Genomic DNA, 20,292 nt, shown 5'->3' with positions numbered 1-20,292 from the left:
GTTTTCACACGCTCGAGCTCCCCCTGACCGCCCCCCGCCCCCGCCCCCCGCCCGTCGCCGCTCGGTGCACGTCCCGGGAGAGCAGCTGGGCGCTCTCGGCACCCCGGACTTTCCCGGGCTCCGGCGAAATACTGCGGCACTGGCGGTGGGGGCGGGGGCGAAGGGGGGCAAGCACTTTCCAGCAGCCGCTGCCAACTCCCGACCCGGTCCCCGCCGACTGCCCGTTGCTACCACCAGGCCGTCGCCAGGGACCCAGCCCTGGACGCCGCCCGCTAACTTTGAGCCCCAGGCCCTCGCCCCTGCCGCCACCCCCTCGCCCCCGCCCGTCCACCCGGGCCAAGCTCTAAGTGAAAGGCCGAGGCAGCGAGACCGCGAGCCGAGCGAACCGGCTAGAACCAATCCTCCCCCCCCACCCCCAAGCTCAATCTTCTCCCAGGTTTGTTTGAAAGTGGCAAGAAGGAGTGATCGCCCCTCTCTCTCCTTGGACCATTGTTGCATTTCGCCTCTAACTGGGTTCTCTCACACCACCGAGCGCCAGGAGGAGGGGGAGTGGGGTTGGGAAAAGAAATAAAGCGAGCTCAGATCAGATGTAGGAGGGGGGGAAAAACAGCAAGGAAAAAGAGACACTTAAAGGGAAAGAGTCGCCATGTTTAGCAGCTTTTTTTTTTTTTTTTTGCTTTTTTTTTTTTTTAAAGATCTCGTCAATTTCACACAGAACGCACTCGCTGGGTCCCAGCCCTCGTCTTTTGTCTAATTCAGTCGCAGCAAAGATCTTTTGTTCTAACTCAGCGTGAAAAGAAAAACTTTCTTTAAATGCAATAAACTTAAACCGAACTCAAGACTCTAAACAGATCCTCCTCCGGCCACTCTAAACGTATACAAGGGGTTGTGTTTTAACCCGTTGAAAAATTTTTGAGTCCTGTTTTTTCTGCCTCGAAGACCCCCAAGCTCATCGCTGAAACTTAGAGAGAGCCTGAGAGAGATTTTTCAACACCTAGAACACATACTTAACAGCATAATAAAACAGGGACTGTCTTTTGCTTTGAAAATCATAAATTATAATTTAATGCCAATAATAATTTACAACAAAGGGCTGTTTACAATAAGCTAACACAAAACAAACAAGGAAAAGGGCCTATGTTTTACTTAGTAGAGAAACTTCACACACTCACATGGATAGCACTTGCAAGAGGGGAAAATAAACAACCAACAAAGCCTCCATCTAAAGGTCAGATGCTGCGCTGTAAAACATACTTTATATTTATATGTATCTACAGAGAGAAGGTGAGGGTCAGATGGAGAACTCTGTCTACATCAGGCAGAGTTTTCAGGTCTGCATGTATGAACCAGAACTGAGCATCCAAGTTTAATGCACTTTGCAAAATGATCCCTTTTCTTTTGCCTCTTTCATCAGCCCCCTCCCTCATTTTAATATTAAACCACAACATGGTAAAAGTAATGTCAGAGAGGGCAGCTTGGAAAGTCTAAATAAGAACAAATTGTAGGCTCCCAGCACAGAGGTTTTTTTCCAAACCAGGAAAAGAGAATAAGGGACTGGACCAAATAGTAGACTTCCCAGATCAGCACACCCTGTAAAGTTGTTTTTTTAAATATTCTCTCTCTCTCTCTCTCTCTCTCTCTCTCTCTCTCTCTCTCTCTCTCTCTCTCTCTCTCTCCTTTAAAATTGGCTTCTAAGAATGAAGGATCCCAAGAGCAGTGCAGGCTGTATTTATACAATCTGAAATGTTCAAATGTCCATGGGTTTTTATGTACATAACTCCAATGGAAAAGATTCCCTTGACCTGTGGTCATGCTCTCACAGACTGAAGAGGGGGGAGGGGAATGGCAGACCACTGCAAGTTATCATATATACATGAGAGACAGACCCTTCATCGCTAGCAGCTACATCACTGTATTCAAAATCCTCTCAACAGTCACGCTAGATGAGAATCACAGAATATATTTTTTTAAATCACACTTAAGGAAAAACTCATTCCAAACAACTGCCCTCTATTTACAGTGCTGTGATTAGCTTGCTTGACCAATCCTCTGTATAACTGTCAGAAATCTACAAAAGAGCGGGTTTTTTTCTGATCATAAAATAGATACTGATCTCGAGATTTCTAATACTTTTCACAATACCTTCCCTAAGCAGGCACTTAAGTGTGACAAATATAAGGGCCTCTTTTTTTTTCCTGGAAAATCCATTTTTAATTAAAAGGAGGATTAGGTGAATGGGGGTGGCTTTACTATATCAGTGTGGCACTTCCTAAACCATAGATAAACCATTAACTTCAGCTCCCCCCCACACACACCCAAATTAAACAGGCAAATATACTAGTCTACCTTTGAACAAACTGATTGAGGGGAGTAAACAAATGGACCCCCGCTGGCTCAGAGAGGACTCACAGGGGCTCAGCTTGGTGGAAAGACAGTGAGTGGGGACAGCCAAGCAGGTTTCAGATATCAAATAATATTTTAATTTCTGAATACTTTCAATTTTCCTTGGAATATAACACACAAAGACTCGACCAAACAGTTCAGTTATTATAACTTTTACAGTATACAGAAATGTTGCACTTAAAAAAAAACCTTCAGTTTTTTTAAAAACACAAACTGTAAACTCTAAGATACTGAATCAATCACGTTACCTATAAGTGCCAACAGTGTTATTTTGTCATGCTGATTTCAATGGTATTTTTTAAAAAGGGGAAATATCAACAATTATAATACAAAGGGCTTGCAAATATACAAACAGATATAGGATTCATAACAATTCAAGAACTAAGGGGGGGACCCAATTCAAATTACAAAAGTTCACTTTTTATTCAAAACCTCAGCTTGTGTCTTGGACACATTCCTTGGCTGCCAATAAATTCCACAGTTCCTTCTCTTTCTTAAAATATTTTTAAAAAGCTAGGTTTGTCTTGGTATGGGGAGGGGGAGGGGAAGCTGTGTTGCATGTGATCCCTCCAACTTGCTAATTAGAGTGCTCAACTTCACCTAAAAAATTTGGCCACCACTTGTAAGTGCATTTCCATCATCGCTGAGTTGCCTTTTAAAGTTTTATGTCTTCCTATGATATGTTCGTGGACTCAGTTTTAATTCTTGCAGAACATATATTTTAATGATACACAGTTTTTAAGAAGCCAAGATTATATCAAAACTTATTATAGAACCACAGAATAAACTGGTTTGGAACCAGAAAAGTAAAAAACAAAACAAAACAAAACAAAAAAAAAACCAAAACAAAACAAAAAAAAACAGCTAGAGGTACATAGACACAGGACAATTAATAATTTGGAAAAAAACTTACTTTGTCCATTCTGCTAATTTTCTCCCAAACTCCTTAAATGCACTTTTAGCAATATTTTTCAAAAATTTACCAAAAAGAAAAAGACTAATTTCCTTTTTATACAAAAATGATAAGTAGCAAGTTGTTCTGCCCAACACAGGAGTTGTTTTCTTTTTTAATGCATTCTGTAAAGTTCCTTTGACAGTCTCTCTCTCTCTCTTTTTTGAAATTCACAGTCCATTAAATTCTTCCCCCTCTTCTTTTTAGCAAACTTGTAACATCCTTTCTTAACAGAAGGAAATTAAGCAAACAAAACCAGTCTTTTGCCTTTTCTTTCTCTGTTTCACTCCCCCTTCTTATTTTGATTTATTTATTTATTGAATTGCCATATACGGCCAGTTAAAACTGCTGCCGGACAGTAACATATCCCGGATGAGGGTTTCGATGGGGGTTTTACCTACCAAACGGACGAAAAACAATTGCTCTATGACTGAGGAGGAGACCGTGCGGAGGGAAGGGAGGCGAAGCAAAAGCTTTCCGAACCGCGTTGGCTGGTTGGGGTACTGGCTCCTAACGTACTCTTCCAGAGCACACTGGGACTTTTCCTGCAAGCTTTCCACATGGGCTACATCAGACAGACCACAGGCATCTGGAAGAAAGTTAAAAAAAAAAAAAAAGCGGGGAAGAGGGAGAGAGAGAATTCATCAGATTAAGAGGCTTGAAATGGGTCACCTGAGGTGTGCACACAGTACTCTGTCAAAGTAGCCCATCCAGAAGTTGGAGCAAATGCCTAGACACTGAAAACTTCAAGGGGGAGGAGGGAGGTGACAAAGCTTGAGATGGTCCTGGAGTGTTTACTTTAAAATAAAACACTGCTTGGGTGCTACAGGCTTTCATTGCCCCAGTCCTCAGGCTGGGTCACTAGGAGGCCCAAGCAAAAGTACATTGGAGTATCTGGCCCTATTTAGTATACAGACAGACAGACAGACAAAAACCAAAAGCACCAAAGCTTCTTCCCCCATCCTCTGCATTTGGCTTATTATATAGTGTGTGTAGGGAGGAGGGGTGACAACCTGGCCCAGCTTTCAGTAATGGCGTCCAAGACCCAGCCTCAGATTCTCCCAAAGAGAGCGACTCATTTTTCTTCAGTCTTTGAAACTGATTTAAGTGGCCCTTTAAAACTGATCTTGTCAGTTTAGCCTATTGAAGGGCAGCCATGCAAACTGTGATCTCTCTGTTCATTTGAGCTGTTTCTTTCCCCTCCTTTTCTTCTCTCTCCCTTTTCTCCCACCCCCCTTTATTATTTTTTTTTAAACCCAGGTCTCTCCAAGAAGCATCTCCCTCCCTGTTATCTTCAGGAAAACACTTTTCTTTTTTCTGATACGTGAAATTACAATAAGTGCCTTTGAAATGAGAGGCTTCTTGGTGAAGGCGGTTCAGGTTGTGACCTGACCTTTCAGGGCTCCTCAGACAAGACTGGGGTTAACACATGCATATTGTGAATCATTAAAACAGATATGCGAAAACAGTCCCCACCACCTCCACCCCTACCACCAGAGCACACATGCAGCCTCCTCCACTGTGTCCAGGACTCCATGTGTCTACAGATGCCTAGGTGTCTGTGGTCAGGAATGAAAAGATCTGTTTGTCTAGGACTCCTTCCCTCCTCATTGGTACTGTGTGTCTCCCTCTGAATCAGATAACAGGAACCTTTATCTCTTTGTGAGGCCATCTGCATTTCCATACAGGCCTCCACATCTTGCAAACAGTAATAAATTAGACTGTTTCGACAGTACCAGGCATTTCTTTCCTTGAAAGACCAGGGGTAAAGGCAAAGAACTAACAATGATATCAAGAAATTAAGAGCTCTTCCCATCATACAAGAACACAGGCAAGGTATCAGGTTATGAGAAGGGGTGAAGGTGGCTATGGGACAGGAATGGTGTGCCACTACATTTGCAGCAGGCAAACACTCTAGACATGGTAAGCTCATGAGAAGAATAAGCCAGGTTCAATCCTCTCCATAAAGCTCTGGCCTGGCCAGAGTGCTGTCCTCTGATTGATTATCTAAGGACTTTGGAAGGCAGGGTTTGGAGTGATGGGGGGGTGTTCTATGTGGAAAACAGTAACTTATACAAAACAGCAGGTTGGGAATGAGCCTGCCAATTAATGATTTGGTTCCCAGACTTCTTTAACAACAAAGAAGAATCTGGGGCCCTTCTAACTGTTTGCCCCATAAGCTCGCACACACATCTCTTCTAGTTTTCTCACTGTAAGTTTAAAGATCTGGAGTGGGTGACTAGGTTCCAGGCCCTGCCAAAGTCCAAATGTTATTCTTAGTCAGGAACCCGTTCCCTTCTCAGCCATGACAAAGGAATCAGCTGACAACTTAGTACGAGAATGTGAAGGGTGGGGGTGATTTCCGCCCACCTGGGCTACGGCTGAACTAAGCCTGGAGGCAGCCAAAAGGCTCAGGTGTGGCCCGAAATGGAAAGCCAGACACTTTCAAAAATCATTTGGCCTCAAGAGTTAATGAATATCAGATCTATTACTCACACAGGTTAAACTACATGCAAACTAATTAGATTTCCTAATGCAGTCAATGATGGTTTTATATCTCCAGCAACATTCATATCCAGCCCAAGTTGGCACACACTTTGGGTTGCTTGAAAATTGCCTTAAGTGTTTGCCTGAACAGGGGAAGCCAGAGGCCAGCCTTCAGCCCCCCTGCAGACACCCTGGAATTATGCTAGTCCCTCAGTCCCTCCTGCCCCTTTCTGACAGCATTCCCCCTACTCCTGGCAGTCTGCATTATTTTAATGAGAACGGGATTTTGAAAATTGCTGCTCTAAGGTTAGAGTTGCCTGGAGCCCCAACTCCTACTGAGTTCACAAGCAAACTTTCCCCCTGCAGGGACAAACTTTCTCCTACAGAGATGATGCCAGGGCTGCAATGTGCCCAGGGGCATCTCCTTAAGGTCTCAGACAGGGTGCCAAAAAAAAAAAAAGCCTAGATCTTGAGGAGATTCCCTGGGGGTCAACTAGGCCCAGAGGGCCTGGGCTTAGGGAGGAGGCAGGAGGAGAGTGCATTCCAAGTTGGATGCTGAAGGAAATGAAGGGGCCTGAGAGGCCTAAGGGCCCTCTGGGAGTCAATGTATGGAACACCCTTCTGCACACCAGGACAAGCCAACAGATCTAGCAAGTTCCCACTCCAAAATACACTCTACAGTTTGGTCTTTTAAGAGGGAAGTGGGGTTGGCCACTTTTCCAGGCCCTAACACTGCCCTGGGAGTTCTTGGGTATCTGAGAACAAGTCTCCACCCTACCTGAGGTGAACAGGACTATGGCCTTGAGGCAACTGTACTCGGCAGAATCGACGTGCAGCGCCTTGAGCTTCTCCACTTGCTCTTGGAAGATCCTTATGTGGTCCATAAAGGCGACCACCCGGTCGGCTGACATGGGTGAAGCGTGCAGACCAGCAGCGGCCAGGAGCGGGGCGACATGGAGGGGCATGGAGCACTGCGCCGCATTCAACACGAACAGCTCGCTCCAGGTGAGGCGAAGAAGGGCCACCTGGTCCGTGATCTGCAGGTCAGGGAAGAAGGGGATGTTCCGGGCCCACTCAACGGCGCTGAAGAGCATCCGCGCGGCCAGTTCGCAAATGTTCTCGATGCCCATGATGTTGTTAGGCTGCATGCACTGGCTGCCGAAGCGAGACGTGGGGTAGGGCTCCGCGCGCAGCAGCAGGGAAATATATCCGGACAGGTACGAGTGGCAGTTGAGGGGGTCCCCGTTGGTCAGCGCAAACTGCCCGTGGGTAGGCTGGGTGGGCGGCATCCTGCCCCTCTGTACAGCTGCAGGGAGGAAAGGAGACACTCCACAGTTAAAGATCAGCCTTGATCTCGCATCCTTCTACATGACCCCGACCTGTCCAAGGCCCCAGAACAGCACCAAGAACCAGGCAGGCCTGCTACAGCCGGGCGCCGGGCAACCCCTCCTCACAAATCACCTCCCAGACTGAGTCTGACCGCCGGAGCTCAACACTTGCCTGTGAGGCCCATCTGGGCTGCTCTGCCGAGGACCCAGAATTGGTCACTTTGCCTGGGGGTCCCCTCAGCTGTGAGCGGGATGTAGCATTCTGGGGGGGGGGCACCTTTCTTTTTTCTTTTTCTTTCTGCTAAACAGCTGGTATTTCTTTTTGATTGGAGAAGGGACCGGAGCGGAGCGTAGGGGGGAGGGTGAGACGCTTTTGCACTAGATATCAAGGTTTACCCCAGATGGCCTGTGGCCACCCCCGAAACACCGTACCCAAAGCATGTAACGTCAACTCCAGCCCAGGAGGGAAACCCCGGCGACAGACAGAGCCTAGGTCCCACGTCTTTGCCTGATCAGTGAGCTCGGAGGAGCAGAGACAAGGGAGAGGGCGGAGAGAGAAAGAGAGGCCGGCAGAGACAAGAGGAAGCCGGAGAGAGGCAGGGAGCCGGCGGCGGCGGGCGCTGGCGGAGCCCGGGCAAGGCCCGTGGTCGCCACGGTAAGCCAGAGAGACTCAGGCTCCTGCTGTTATCTGATTCTGGACCGAGAGAATCGCTCTCGCAGAAACACAAAGAAACCCGGCTTTGGCTCACCCCAACCCGGAGCCCGCGCCCGGCGCGGAGCGCGCCATTGGTAGAACACTGTTCCCGGCTCTGGGCGAATTTAATATCACAAAGACCCAACTGGCGCAGAGCGAAAGCAGCGGCCCAAGGCCCCTTGTCCACACTTTCCTACTCCCTACAGTGCTCTCTTCGTTTCAAAAGTGAAAGGAAAAAAAGAAAAACAGGAGATATTTTTTTAAAGCAGAATGTTAATCTACGGAGGGGGTCACATGAGCACTGCCCAGGAGGCAGCGTTAATACGGCGAAGTGCATAAAATTGCCATTTGTAATTTGAACCTTCTGTACAAAAGTACAATCTCAGGTTGTTTTTTTTTTTTGAGAAGGTGGGGGTTGGGGAGTGGGGTAAGGAGGAGGGACATATGTTAAACATGCTGGAAAAGCAAGGGCAGAGAGAGAAAGAGAGACAGGACTTTAAAACAACAACAAACAACAATCCACCCCTTGCAGAAAGGTGAACTCGAATGAACTCTCAATCAATGCAAAGGAAAGGAAAAGCAGCCCGAAGAGAGAGTGGACAAGGAAAGTCTGCTAAAGCATGCGGACTGCAGGGTGGGGGTGGGGGTGGTCTGGGCTGCCGTGCAGACCCTGCTCTACTACCAAACCCCTTTGGCTGCAACGCGTATAGCTTGGGGCTTCTGTGTCCTTACCCAGAGCAGGCTAGCCAAACGCACCCAGGGCCCCGGGACCGCGGGCGAAGGGGGGGAGAAATGAGAAGCCGATACCTTCCCGTCTCATGCCCACTTTGAGGCACTTTTTGAGGCGGCAGTACTGGCACTGGTTGCGGTGGTGCTGGTCGATGGGACAGTTCCGGTTGGCGCGGCACGTGTAGCTCAGGTTCCTCCGCACGCTGCGCTTGAAGAAGCTCTTGCAGCCCTCGCACGTGAACTGGCCGTAGTGCTTGCCGCTCGACTTGTCCCCGCACACCACACACTCGATGTGCTGCTGCTGCTGCTGCTTGTCGCTGCCGGGGCCGCCAGGGCCGCCCTGGCCGCCAGCCGCTGTCTGGGCCGGCGTGCTGGCCGGGCCCCCTTGGCCCGGCGTCTGTGGCGTGTGCGGGGCGCCAGGCGGCGGGCCCGGCACGGGCGGCGCCTGCGAGGCCTGGCTGCCCTGAGAGCCGGGCACCTCGTCCTGGGGGTCGCGCCACGTGCTGACTACCATTGCCATATCTATGGGGGCTGCGTCCGGACTTCTGCTCCCCTGGCTGCGGGCGGCGGCGGGGTGGCGGCGGCTCCCGGGTCCCGGGCTCCGGCGCGCCGCCTTTTGTGTGTGCGAGGGTGCGAGAGGGCGCGGGAGGGCGCCCCGGGTGGCTCAGGGCTAGTTGATTGAGGTTGGTTAGTTTTTCCTTTTTTGTTTTTGCTTTTGCAAAGTTTTGTCGATTGCTTGTCTGGCCCGGTGTGTTTGTTTTGTTTGTTTCCCTCGGCTCAGCTTTGTTGGTTTCGGGGGGCTTTCCGTCAAGAGGGGAGGGCAAGAGGACAGGGGAGAGAGAGTGGGAGCAGAACGTGGAGAGAGGGAGGGGAGGGAGAGCTGCAAGTCGATTGTCTGGCTTCAAGACAGAAGTAGGAGGCAAAAAAAATCTCTCCAAAGATCTCGCTCGCTCTCACTCTCCCTCCCTCTCTCCCTCTCTCGTTCACTCTCTCGCTCTCAGATCTAGTGTGCAGCGGAGGAGTTGGAGGAGGAGAAGGAGGAGGAGGAAGAGGAGGAGGAGGAAGAGGAGAAGGAGAGGCGACTGTCCGGGGGCCAAGTCCAGGGCAGCCCACAGTCAGCCATTCAGGAAAGCCATCGAAATCAGGAGGACTGGGAGAGCAGAGGCGCCGGGCGCGGGCGCGCCCTGGGAGCCAGGCAGGCCGGGGCGGAGGCCGGCGGCCCGCGGAGTGGCCGGAGCTCTGCTCGGGTCCGGGGGAATCAGCATGAAAGTGGTCCGCGTCCGGCGCTGCGCGGCGTCGTCCTGGCGCTGGGCCGCCGCCGCCTCCTGCCCCGGGCGCCTGGCGCGCGCCGCGCTCGCTCCGGACGCCGCCGCCGCCGCCGCTCTTGGAGGCCGCTCGCTGCTCCCCGTGGGCCGCCCGGGCCGCCGCCGCCGCCGCCGAAGCCTCCGGGTCGGGCCCGGAGCCGCCGCGTCTAGCGCCGCCGCCGCCGGTGGAGTCGCTGCTGCCGCTGCTGCCGCCGCCGGAGCTGCTGCTGCTGCTGCTGCTGCTGCTGCTGCTGCTGTTGCTGCTGCCGCCGCCGCCTCACACACATAGGGAAAGAGTCAACTCGCCGGCGGCGGGGGAGAGATGATAAGAGAGAAAGGAGGGCAGATCAGCACCTAGAAGCGCATCCTTCGTGCGCAGAGGGGGGAGAAACGGAGAGAAAGAATGAAAGAGGGAAGAGCAGCGCGGCAGCCGGAGAAAGGAGGCAACTCCGGCAGAGGAGGAGGAGAAGAAAACACACACGCGCGCACGCACGCACACACCGCGGAGAGAAAAGAGCAGAATCAAAGTGATCAAATATGCTAAAAAGGGGGGCGCGGGAGGGAATGCGATTTATAGGCGCCGGGGCTGGCAGAAGTGGCTTCTCCGCGATCAGCTCACTGAGCTCTCTATATAGTGAACTTTGACACGACTGCTGCAACTTAGCGCACGTTACCATGGCGACGGCGCGCCTTATAAGGCAGCCGCCGGGGTTGGCCTGGCCCGGCGCGCGCGCGCCGCCCCCTCGCCGTCATTGGCCGGAGCGCGGCGGCCCCGCCATGGCGGCAGCGGGAGCAGCTCGGTCCTAGTGCGAGCATCGTCGCGACTGCCGTGCGGGCCGCTCGGGGACTGAGGGGGGCGGGGACGGGTGGCCGCGCCGCCCGGGCCACCGAGCGGGGGATGGGCCCGGGCGGACCCGGGAGCGCGGATCCCGCTCGCCCCGCACCCGGCACCCGAGGTGACCGCCCCAGTGGCGAGGCGAGAGCGCTGTGCACACACTACGCCTCTTAAAGGCTCCGCGAGAGGTAGAGGATGGAGCCTAAGACTTAGTCCCTTGCAACTTGGCGTTGCCACTAAATAGGCGGCTAGCGCTCCACCCGGGACTCCCGACGGCGCATTATGTAGAGCCCACGATGCCAAAGACGGATAGTGCTTCCCTCTTCTTTGTAGAGGGGTACGCCGCGGAGGTGGCAAGGTACCGGGATCTGAGCTTGCAAAAGGAAGATTTGGGCTAGATCCGTGAGGTGGCAAATCCTTTGCTTAATGAACTCTCATCATTTGCTCTATTTGGTGGCTCCTTTTTTTTGTTTGTTTTATAGGAAAAGAAGCCGTTCAATATCTGCCTTTTTCTTTGGAGGGTTAATATTTTATAGATTTGCGGCCTGACATTTTAATTGCTCAAATGAAGCATCTCGGATGCTGAGAAGCACAAGTAGACTTCTCATGGTCATGACGCAATTAAAATAAATTCCCCTCAACTTTATCCTCTCTCATTGGTTTTAGCTAACCAGCCAGCCAGTGACCTGTCACACACCCGGTCATGAAAAGAGGGAGAAAGACCTTTCTGTCCTCTGATGGACAGGCGGAGGCAGCCGCTTAGCCTCGCCTGTGCACAGTTTCTGTACACACATGTAAACGCACATGTATCAGATGCACATTTGTCAATGTATACAGACAAAGACATCCAAGATGATGCTTCGAGGTCATAGAACAGTTGAATACGTACTTCATTGTTCAAATTCTCTTTAAACACCCATATAGTCATTAAAACACATCCAGAGAGCCTGCTCCAATTTGGAAATAACACCAGCATAACTCACAAGAACTACAGACAAGCCATAGTCTTCATCCCACAGTCTATGTCATTCTGCCCAGGATGCTCATTCGTGTGTCTTTGAATGTGTGCCTGAGTTTTAAACATCAAATATATAGAACCACCCCCAGGACAAATTATATTCCACCGACTAAACTTGCTGTTTGATTAGGACCAGTTAGTTGATTGTGAGGACTCCACACTTGTATGGGAAATTTGTGTTTAAAAGGGAATACTTTGCACCAAGCCAAAACTAAAACCATAAGTCGAACAATTTTACCAACAATGAAATTGTTTTTACACAAAAGATGCTGAGCTACTGGGGGTGGGGGGTGAGGAGGACCCTACAAAGAGCAAATTGACAACTTCTGAAAAGCATCTTTGACAGCATAAAAATTTGGCAATATAAAGTTGCTTTAACAAAATAACCCAGACGTGTAATTGACGTGGGTAGACTGCACTTTAGGGCAGTTTCTTTCACACATACAGGCGGAGTATGAGGTGAGGAGCCCATGAAGATGCGGGCAGACAGAAGCTGGGTTTTCCCCGCAAGGAAAAATGAATCCTGTTCTTCTTCAAAGTTCTCCTTAACCTTCTCTTTCTCTACTGAAACCATACATTGCACTGACATGTCAGGTGCTGTGGTTATTTGAATGTTTTAAGAAACAACAAGCTATAGCAGGTACCAGACTATCATAAACCTGGTGTGTTAAATAAGGTGGCTACAGAGTACAGCTAGGCGAAGCATTGCTGGCTGATTAGAGATACCACATAACTTTCTCCTACAGAGAACAACAAAGGAAGATGGAAAAGAAATAATTTCAGAGAAATATGGGTTTTTTTCTTCTTTTAATTTCTCTGACTTGAGGAATTATTTGATACTGCAATTGTCAGATTATAGAGGGAAGCTCAGCATATAGTGAGACTGAGGTTGACACAGGAAATCTAATAGGTATTCCCATGACTTTATAGATGAGCATAATTGATTATAGAGAAATGTTAATTTTGCCTCTCCAAGTGCAGCCATTTTCATGGCAAGATTACTTTTTGCTCACACACCGAGATGGTTTTTGAGGAGGAGAGGCCACACACACACACACACACACACACACACACACACACACACACACACACACGGAATTTGAAGGCTGTAATTTCTTTAGGTAGAAAAATGAAGAATTTCCCACTTACAGAACTGCAGCCAGCTAGACACATGGCCATACAACTACCACCAAGTCAGGGCTGCTTCACTTTGAATTTGAGGGCTCATTTAGCTATAGAAATGCTGTTTAGAAGGGGATAAAAATCGCTATATGAATTGTAGTTAATTTTACTGAGTGGATGGAGAGACAGTACAGCCAGACAGAGGGGTTAAAAAAAAGCAAAAATATTTTTAAATGTCCGTCTCAAAGATGCTCAGTAAGATTTAAAAGTCCTGATTAAAACATACATATCTATATGCTATTTCAAAAAACTCAACCAAGCCTTTTACTACAAATGTAAATTTATTTTAATGAGAATTGTGGCAAGCTTTATTTGACTGCTCAAAGTTAGGGAAAAACATTTGTCTTAATCTAGAAAAAAAAAAAACTCCCAGGAATATGGTTCCTTGCAGAAAGTGGTTGGCTGGTCTGTAATTCTTTACAGATTAAATCACAATATGAATACAGACCCCAGCAATGCCGAGTTTAACTCTGAGCTCAGTAGAATCCAGGATCCATTGAATTTCTCCTTTCCCTCAATCTAGTCGTGTGTGTTTTTCTCTTCCACCACACTGGAGCTCCGTGAATAGGGAAGGGGCTTCCATTGTGTCCCTCTGAACTTCCAAGTCAATGCAATTTTTAACCACTGGCTTGTGGTACTTTGAAAATCACCAGGGGCTGTCAGAGTTGGGTCCTCTGAAAAATTTACAGTGCTAAATCAGAGCATATGCTGGGAGGGAAAAAAATTGCTTAAGATTGGAGCAAGTACAGTATCTGTCTGCCCCCTAGTGTAAGAGTCCTCGCTGCCTAAAATCCAACTTTAAAAGAAAAGGAGCCCTTAAAGGGAAACGACTTGGGGCTCACGTAGGCATAGGCATAGGAGAATGAAACTTCTGTATATTTTAATCTGACTAATTCTTATGGATTTAAAATTATTTGGCTGTGACTTGGTTGGACTGCACTGGGATCTCGCTGCCTCTACGTTTCTCGAGTCACTGGTGAAGAGGTGATTTTTTTTTTTTTTGAACTGGGTTTATGTGCGTCCCCCTCACCCCTCCTCTCTTTTTCTTTCTGCCTCTGTCGTCTCTCTCGCTGGCTTTTTAAAAATGAGGAACCGTTCCATGACCATTTTGCACACAGCACAGAATTGCTTCAAAAGTCAGCCCTGCGCGGTTGCAATAGACAGCAAAAAGGTAAACCGTTTGCCTGAAATCCGCACGCCAGCTCCACCACCCCGCCCGATGGTGAGTACCCTTCTCCTTGCGATTCTCCTAGCTTAGCAGAGCGCTCGCCTTCAGGAACCGCAGCCGAAGGCGCCGGGCAAGGGCTTCGGTCCCAGCCCGCCCGCCCGCTCGCCCGCCTGCCCGCCCGCCTGCCTGCCCGCCTGCCTGCCTGCCTGTCAGCTGCACAAGGTTGCAAAATGAAGCGCAGAGGCAAATCGAACAGGAAATTCTGATACCTAAAGCCAGCATAGCATCCCCTTCCCTAACAAACCCAGTCATCTGCTGCTTGGACGACCAGGCTTCAATGACTGGCTTTCGGTCAGTTCAATGGAAGGAAATGAGTTTGAGAAGACAGGATGAGGAGATGGGAGGCAACCGCAGTCTTTATGCTTTGGTTTAATCATATTTTGGCAGCTTTGCAATTGTATTTCCCCCCTCTCCCACCTCTGCTACCACACACATGTAATAAAATATGGCAACGCACTGAATTGACTGCCCCCCCCACCCCTTCAACCACAGTCCAAGGCAATGCATACACGTTAGCAAACCGATTTTCTGAAAAGCCCCAAGTCATCCCCAAACCCACATAGCACAAGGAGAAAAGTGAGAAAGAAGAGAAAGAGAAAAATAAATACAGTAAGCAAACATACCAAAACCATATTTGCCTTGTTCAAGGTCCCAAACCGCTTGCATCTTCCTTCTAAACTGGAATAACTCTCCTTTAGTTTGGCGGGTGAAATAAACGCTTTGTTGGCCCCCTGAAAAGATGTATCTTTGATAATTAAAGAGACTCTCCTCCTCGGTGTTTATCTAAGCGATTGTGCAAACTGATAAAAAAGTAGGCATTAGTCTGCAGGGAAAAAGAGGAAAGGTGAAGGGAGAGATCTTCCACCTCAAGGAAGTGCTTCCCTGTGTACCAGGCGCTCTCAGCCCTTGGAAAAGCCTGCACACTAACTTTAGAGAGAGACGCGGCTTCAGGGAGCTTTGTACATAGCTACTGAGGAATGCAAGCCTCGCCTTTAAGAAAAAAAAACCCCAGACCGTAGGTAGGAGATGTCTGGAGTGATCCTTGTCTCTCATCTGATGCCTTAGAAGGAAGAGTGCGTTGTTACACCTTGTTTGGGGCTGGAAAGAGGAGACTTTAAAAACACCCTTCCAATTGAAAAAAAAAAATCTCCCAACTTAATGAGTTTAGTCGGAGGCTGGAGCAAACAGCTCAGTCTTAGCAGAAAACCACAAACAACTATAGGCAATATTGTAAGGCAAGACTACCGGAGGCACAGCCAAACTCCACTGTTTGGGGTGAAAGGGATGGAGGCTAATCCTAAAGCAAGTTGGGAAAAAAATAACAAAAAACCAGAGGTAGGAGAGGAGGGGGAAAAGCTGCAGCCTACTAGACTGGCAGCCAGGGTCCACTCACCCTGGATCAAAGATAGAACTTGAAACAGGAGGCCAACATTTTTCCTAGGAATCTGTTGGAATCCTCATTTTCTACTTTTAACTCAAGTCGCCCCCACCCAAATGATTTCTCTCTCTCTCCCCTGTGGATTAGTGCCTCCCTCCCCTTTCTACTGCCCATTCTAGAACTTTCCTGAAGAGGAAATCTATTTCTTTTGGGGGGAGGGGTTCCCCATTTCATGCCTTCAAATAATGAATACTTAATTCATCCCCTCCCTTTATCAATTCCCCCAAACGAATAAAGGAAGCAGAGATACAATAACTAGCAAAAATTGAGCCTGGACCGAGCTGCTTCTTGCAGTTTAGTACAGTCTTAACTAATGAATTGTTGTTGTTGTTGTTGTTGTTTTGTTTTAAGAGAAGAATAATGGGGAAACATGGATCTTTTATTTTAGGAAACTGTTATGGTAAGATGAATGTCAGACTTGACAAATGGAACTAACGCTCTTCACTGCTTCTTGTCCTTGTCTTAAACAGGAATTAAGTTAAACACAGTGCTGAATGTTAATTACATGTTTACTGGCTAATGAAAATTACAAATGGTTTTGCCACCTCAAACAATGATGAAAACTCTGAAGACACTGTAATTATATACTTTGAGGGAAATAACTCAGAATATTGATCATAAGAAGTGTAAATCTTTTTTTAACTATTCATTAATACCATAAATATGGGCTACAGAAGTTTTTCCTTGCGGTTTGTCTCATCATTTACACTGAGTGGATGGCTGATGGGACTCCTCCCGAGAGGAGGTGAACTCTGTCTCTTAGAAGGAGGCCACGTGTGTGACTCAGGAGTGCCCCCTCCCTTCCGCCCCGCCCCCTTCATCCTAGCTGAAGGTCCAGTGATCTCCAACAGGGAGGCCCGGCTCAGGGCAGGTGAAGGTGATCTCAGTCCAGCCTCTCTCTGTCTCTCTTCTCTCCTTCTCTCCCTCCTCCCTCTTCTTTTCATGCCAGGTCTGATAGATGAGCACCTTGCCCAGTCTGGGTGCCTGGGATAACCTAATGAAAGACCAATCAGACCTGGCAACTCATCACCACCCAGAGATGCAGTCCTGACCACTTCAGCTCCGTCCCTCAGAGGTGGCTAGGGTAGTTCATTGCCGGAGAAGGGGGAAAGATTAAGGATGGAGGTGGCTGTTGGGGATGGTAGCTTAAGCCCTGAACCAGAGCTGGGTTTTGCAGTAATTACTTTGTGGTCCTTTTCTTTCAACTTTAGCCAAATTTAGAACCCTGGCAGTCACTCCAATCTTGAGGGTCAGAGGTGAGAGACGCACTAACCCTAAAAGGCAGGCCCGCCCCGCCCCGCCTGAAACAACAACCCAGCAATGGCATGGTGGTGGTGGTGGCGAAACTGCAGGGCTCTTGGTGTGTGTGTGTGTGTGTGTGTGTGTGTGTGTGTGTGTGTGTGTGTGTGTATGGGTGAAACACACATGTGGGAGTCCAGCACCAAGTGCAGCTTAAAATGAAATATTGAAGGTTTCGAAAGAAGTGTTCAAGGCTTGTGGGACTGGAGTCCTCCTTTTCCCTGAGAATTCCCAAGGCTCTGGTCTTTGTCTTAGAAGGAATGGAGTTTCTGAATGGTGTGAAAGGGACAGAGAGGGTCGCTTCCAATCGATTTTACTTGTCCTTCCTGCGTTTTCGGATCAACGCCCTTCAATGGACACAGAGGTGCTCTTTCAACCAAAAACTTGTGCTACATTTTCTGCCTGTATTGGTGCTAAATACACTAAGCATCGGGCAGATTTTCTTCCCTTTGCTCTCCAAAGCTAAAAAAAAAAAAAAAAAAAAAAAGAAAGAAAAAGAAAAAAAGCACCCTAATTAAATTGTTTTATACGGACAGTCAAGACTGACCAATTAAGTATGCATTAGTATAAAGATAGACTCAGCAGATATGGAGTTTTAGAAAGCCATGGTTATGACAAAGGCGAGGGCATTAGGGTGTGGAGACAGGGGTTCGTGGACACAGCTGGGTTGCACCTTCTTCTCAGGGCCCCACGGGATTTGCAAAGGCCCAGGCCTCAGGTGAGAGGAAATCAGGCCAGTTAACAACAGGTGGGAGGGTGGCGGTCGAAGACTTGCAGACCCGAAACCCCAAGTCTAAGGGCAAAGGAGGGGTGGTTGGATATTCCTCAATTGCTCCCGCAATTTAGCCGTCCCAGGTGGCAGGACAAGATGAGGCCCTGCAGTGCTCACTCTGCTTCAGGCCCGCTTCCTGGGGTCCCCGGGTCAAGGTGAGGCTACGTAATCATGGAGTTGTGTGAGCACGCCCGGAGCAGGCGCTGACACCTTAGCCACCTGGACCACAGCCCTCTGGCAGCCAAGAGTCAGGGGCGAGGGGGGGGCTCTCAACACTTCACAGCTAAGCGCGTTTTTTGCTCCTCCGGAAAGGGACGTCTGGTGGTGAAGAAAGTAAAGTTCCCACCAGAAGACCTGCGCGGTCGGACTGGCGACAAAGACATGATGTTGGAGGAGCACAAAGGCCAAGGGTCGCAGAAAGGGTGGCGGGGAAGCGGGTCCCAAAAATGCAGCTGCAGCTCAGAGCTCCTCCACCACTTTTCCGCCCTAGGAGGCATGAGCGGGCGAAGAGCATCGTGTCCCGAAGGGGACGACCCTCAAAGCTGGGGCTGGGGCCTCCCTGCGCGGCCACGCAGGACTCTGATAGGTGGTCCTAGGCCACGGGGACGCTAGCGCGTCTCACGGTCTCCGCAAGGGCTCTCGGGGTGCCCTGAACGTCCTGGGGGAGGGAGGGGGTAGTGGAGGAGGCAGTGGCAGTCTGGGGGAAGTGGCTGAATGTCATAAGTAAGAAGGTTGAAAAGGCAATTTTCCAGACGCGCTTTGCCCCCCACTTCTCTCCTCATTGGGCCTCCCGCCCGGGCTGTAAATCTGCGGCTGGTGGCCAGGACACCAGGAGTCCTCTCAGCGGCGGGCCCGACGCGGCCCCGCCCGCAGCGCGCACACCTCCCGGTGGGCCCCGCATCGATCCGAAGCCTAGCTGAGGATGTCACCGCACTAAATATTTACTGATCACACACGAATAGCCAGGGCTCGAACGATTTTCCTCTGTGAGGAGAGCGCAGAGAGCAGGGTAAATCATTTTATTAGTGTGGATAAAGCCCAGAGCACACTCCGGGCTGGAGTGTTTTAAGATGTGTCTTCAACGGGATGAAAAGAGTTAGGGAAATCGATAAGGAGTGATTAGAAGCCCCCGGAGTGACGAAGGGGGACCTGACTTGCGGGGATTTGGCGGGGCAGAGAGGGAGGAAGCCAGCCCCGAGGGGAATGGCGGGACTACCGCCTAGGAGCTCCAGCGAAGGCCTCGGTCCCTCTGTCCTCGACGGGAAAGGTGACAGGGCAGCTAACGATAAGGGTTGGCCGCCCGGCTTCTCAGATAGGGATAAACGAGTCGCGGCAGGGCCAAGAGCTTGGGAGCCACAGACCCTATACCGGGAGTGACACTGGCCAGGTGACCACCCGAGTTGGTGGCTCGTGTGGAGCGGGGACCACGGACACATTTCCCCACATGTAGTGTCTCCAGGCAGCCTGAGTAGCCAATATGTGGCCCCAATGGATTTTATTCTTCACTTGGTATTTTAGGGGCGCCTTTTAGATGCCACTCCGAGCTTCCCCAACTTTCTCCTTGATCAACCTCCATCTTACTTAGAATCCCAAAAGGGGACCCAGTAGCCCAACCTCGCCGACTGATTTCCCAGCTACTGGCCCAATGGCCAGGATGGCCACCGGATGGCGAGCTCCCCCCCCCCGCAGCAAGGAATCTGAAAGACCAGTGGATTCTAGGTTCGCAGCTCGGTTCCTGGGCAGGTGGGCGAGGACTACTAATACAGGAGGTGCGATAGAAGCCGCAGGACTGTGGATTCTTCCTCTGGGTCACAGGGAAATCAGCTTCCGCGGGATCAGGCCCACTGCAGTCGTTGGGGACCTGTTTGGGATCCCAAGATTGGATGCTGGGAGCTAAACTGGCCAAGGTATAAAGTCTTGCGGTTCACGAGGCGTTCGGTAAAATTTACTGGAAGGGGGTAGAAATCCTTCTCCGCAAAGCCGAGCAGCTATGTTCTGACTCGAAAATGGATTTTCACCCCTTGATGCGCGAGTCTCGCTACGCTACTGTTTACAAACCTAGACCTTCTAGACAGCTGTAAACAACCTAGAAGGCACTAATTTCTGGAGGTGAAGGGTTGGGGCAGAAGGTGAGGAAAGAGAACAATTCTTTGCCGTTTTCCTGCTTCTGATCTTTTCTTCAAAAGGCAGGAAAAAAATCTTTCATAAGAAACGGATAGTTGCCTACTGTGTGTATGCCTGTACACATGTTTTCATATATGTGCATATATGTGTAGAAAGATGTTCCTTCCCAATGCTTGATTTTCTAAGGAATTTGGAGTATTCAGTTCAGGCTAACCTGTGTGTGCTTCCGTGCAACAGGAAACTTAACTAAAGACTCAATTCACCATTTTCCAGAAGGGAGACTTAAAAACTAAAAAAGAATCCCAGTGGATTAAAATGGTGTGTTCAGGTGTGAGGCAACCAGCCTCCTGCTCCCCTCTTAGTAACCCCGATTCCTGCCTTGGAAGCTAGGAGACCGCTGACCTAGGGGAGAGACAGTTTGGTCTCCATTAACCCTTATTGCTCTTTGCTACAGAATGAAGGTTCACTACACAATTTACCTAGTGAAGATTGATTTTAA

General features: G+C 49.5%; 1 protein-coding gene and 1 long non-coding RNA gene across 18 annotated transcripts in view; one reads left to right on the top strand and one right to left on the bottom strand.

The window, feature by feature from the left end:
• Positions 1 to 1,035: 1,035 nt before the first annotated feature.
• Positions 1,036 to 15,595, bottom strand: Nr2f2 (nuclear receptor subfamily 2 group F member 2). 4 transcript variants are annotated; one of them, XM_005083943.4, is made up of 3 exons: positions 14,784 to 15,595; positions 6,621 to 7,148; positions 1,036 to 3,944 (listed from the first exon to the last, which is right to left on the bottom strand). In XM_005083943.4, exons 1-3 carry the CDS (start codon positions 14,824 to 14,826, stop codon positions 3,670 to 3,672), a joined length of 846 nt encoding a protein of 281 aa, XP_005084000.1. In that variant the 5' UTR covers positions 14,827 to 15,595; the 3' UTR covers positions 1,036 to 3,669. The 4 variants fall into 4 exon arrangements, with proteins under 4 accessions (XP_005084000.1, XP_005083998.1, XP_012978924.1 ...); XM_005083941.4 differs by lacking the exon at positions 14,784 to 15,595 and adding an exon at positions 8,672 to 9,908; XM_013123470.3 differs by lacking the exon at positions 14,784 to 15,595 and adding an exon at positions 8,597 to 8,686.
• The window catches only part of LOC106022299, a 46,626-nt gene continuing 36,427 nt past the window's right edge, over positions 10,094 to 20,292 (top strand). For 3 of the 14 annotated variants that reach the window (XR_005870503.1, XR_005870501.1, XR_005870491.1), the window contains exon 1: positions 10,094 to 13,916. This is a non-coding gene — a long non-coding RNA (uncharacterized LOC106022299). The other 11 variants (XR_005870481.1, XR_005870483.1, XR_005870485.1 and 8 more) reach the window with 8 other exon arrangements.

This window comes from Mesocricetus auratus, unplaced genomic scaffold (assembly GCF_017639785.1).
Source record: "Mesocricetus auratus isolate SY011 unplaced genomic scaffold, BCM_Maur_2.0 Super-Scaffold_4256, whole genome shotgun sequence".
NCBI lineage: Eukaryota > Metazoa > Chordata > Mammalia > Rodentia > Cricetidae > Mesocricetus > Mesocricetus auratus.
The sequence above is the reverse complement of the archived record's forward strand: the minus strand, read 5'-3'. Positions and strand labels throughout refer to the sequence as shown.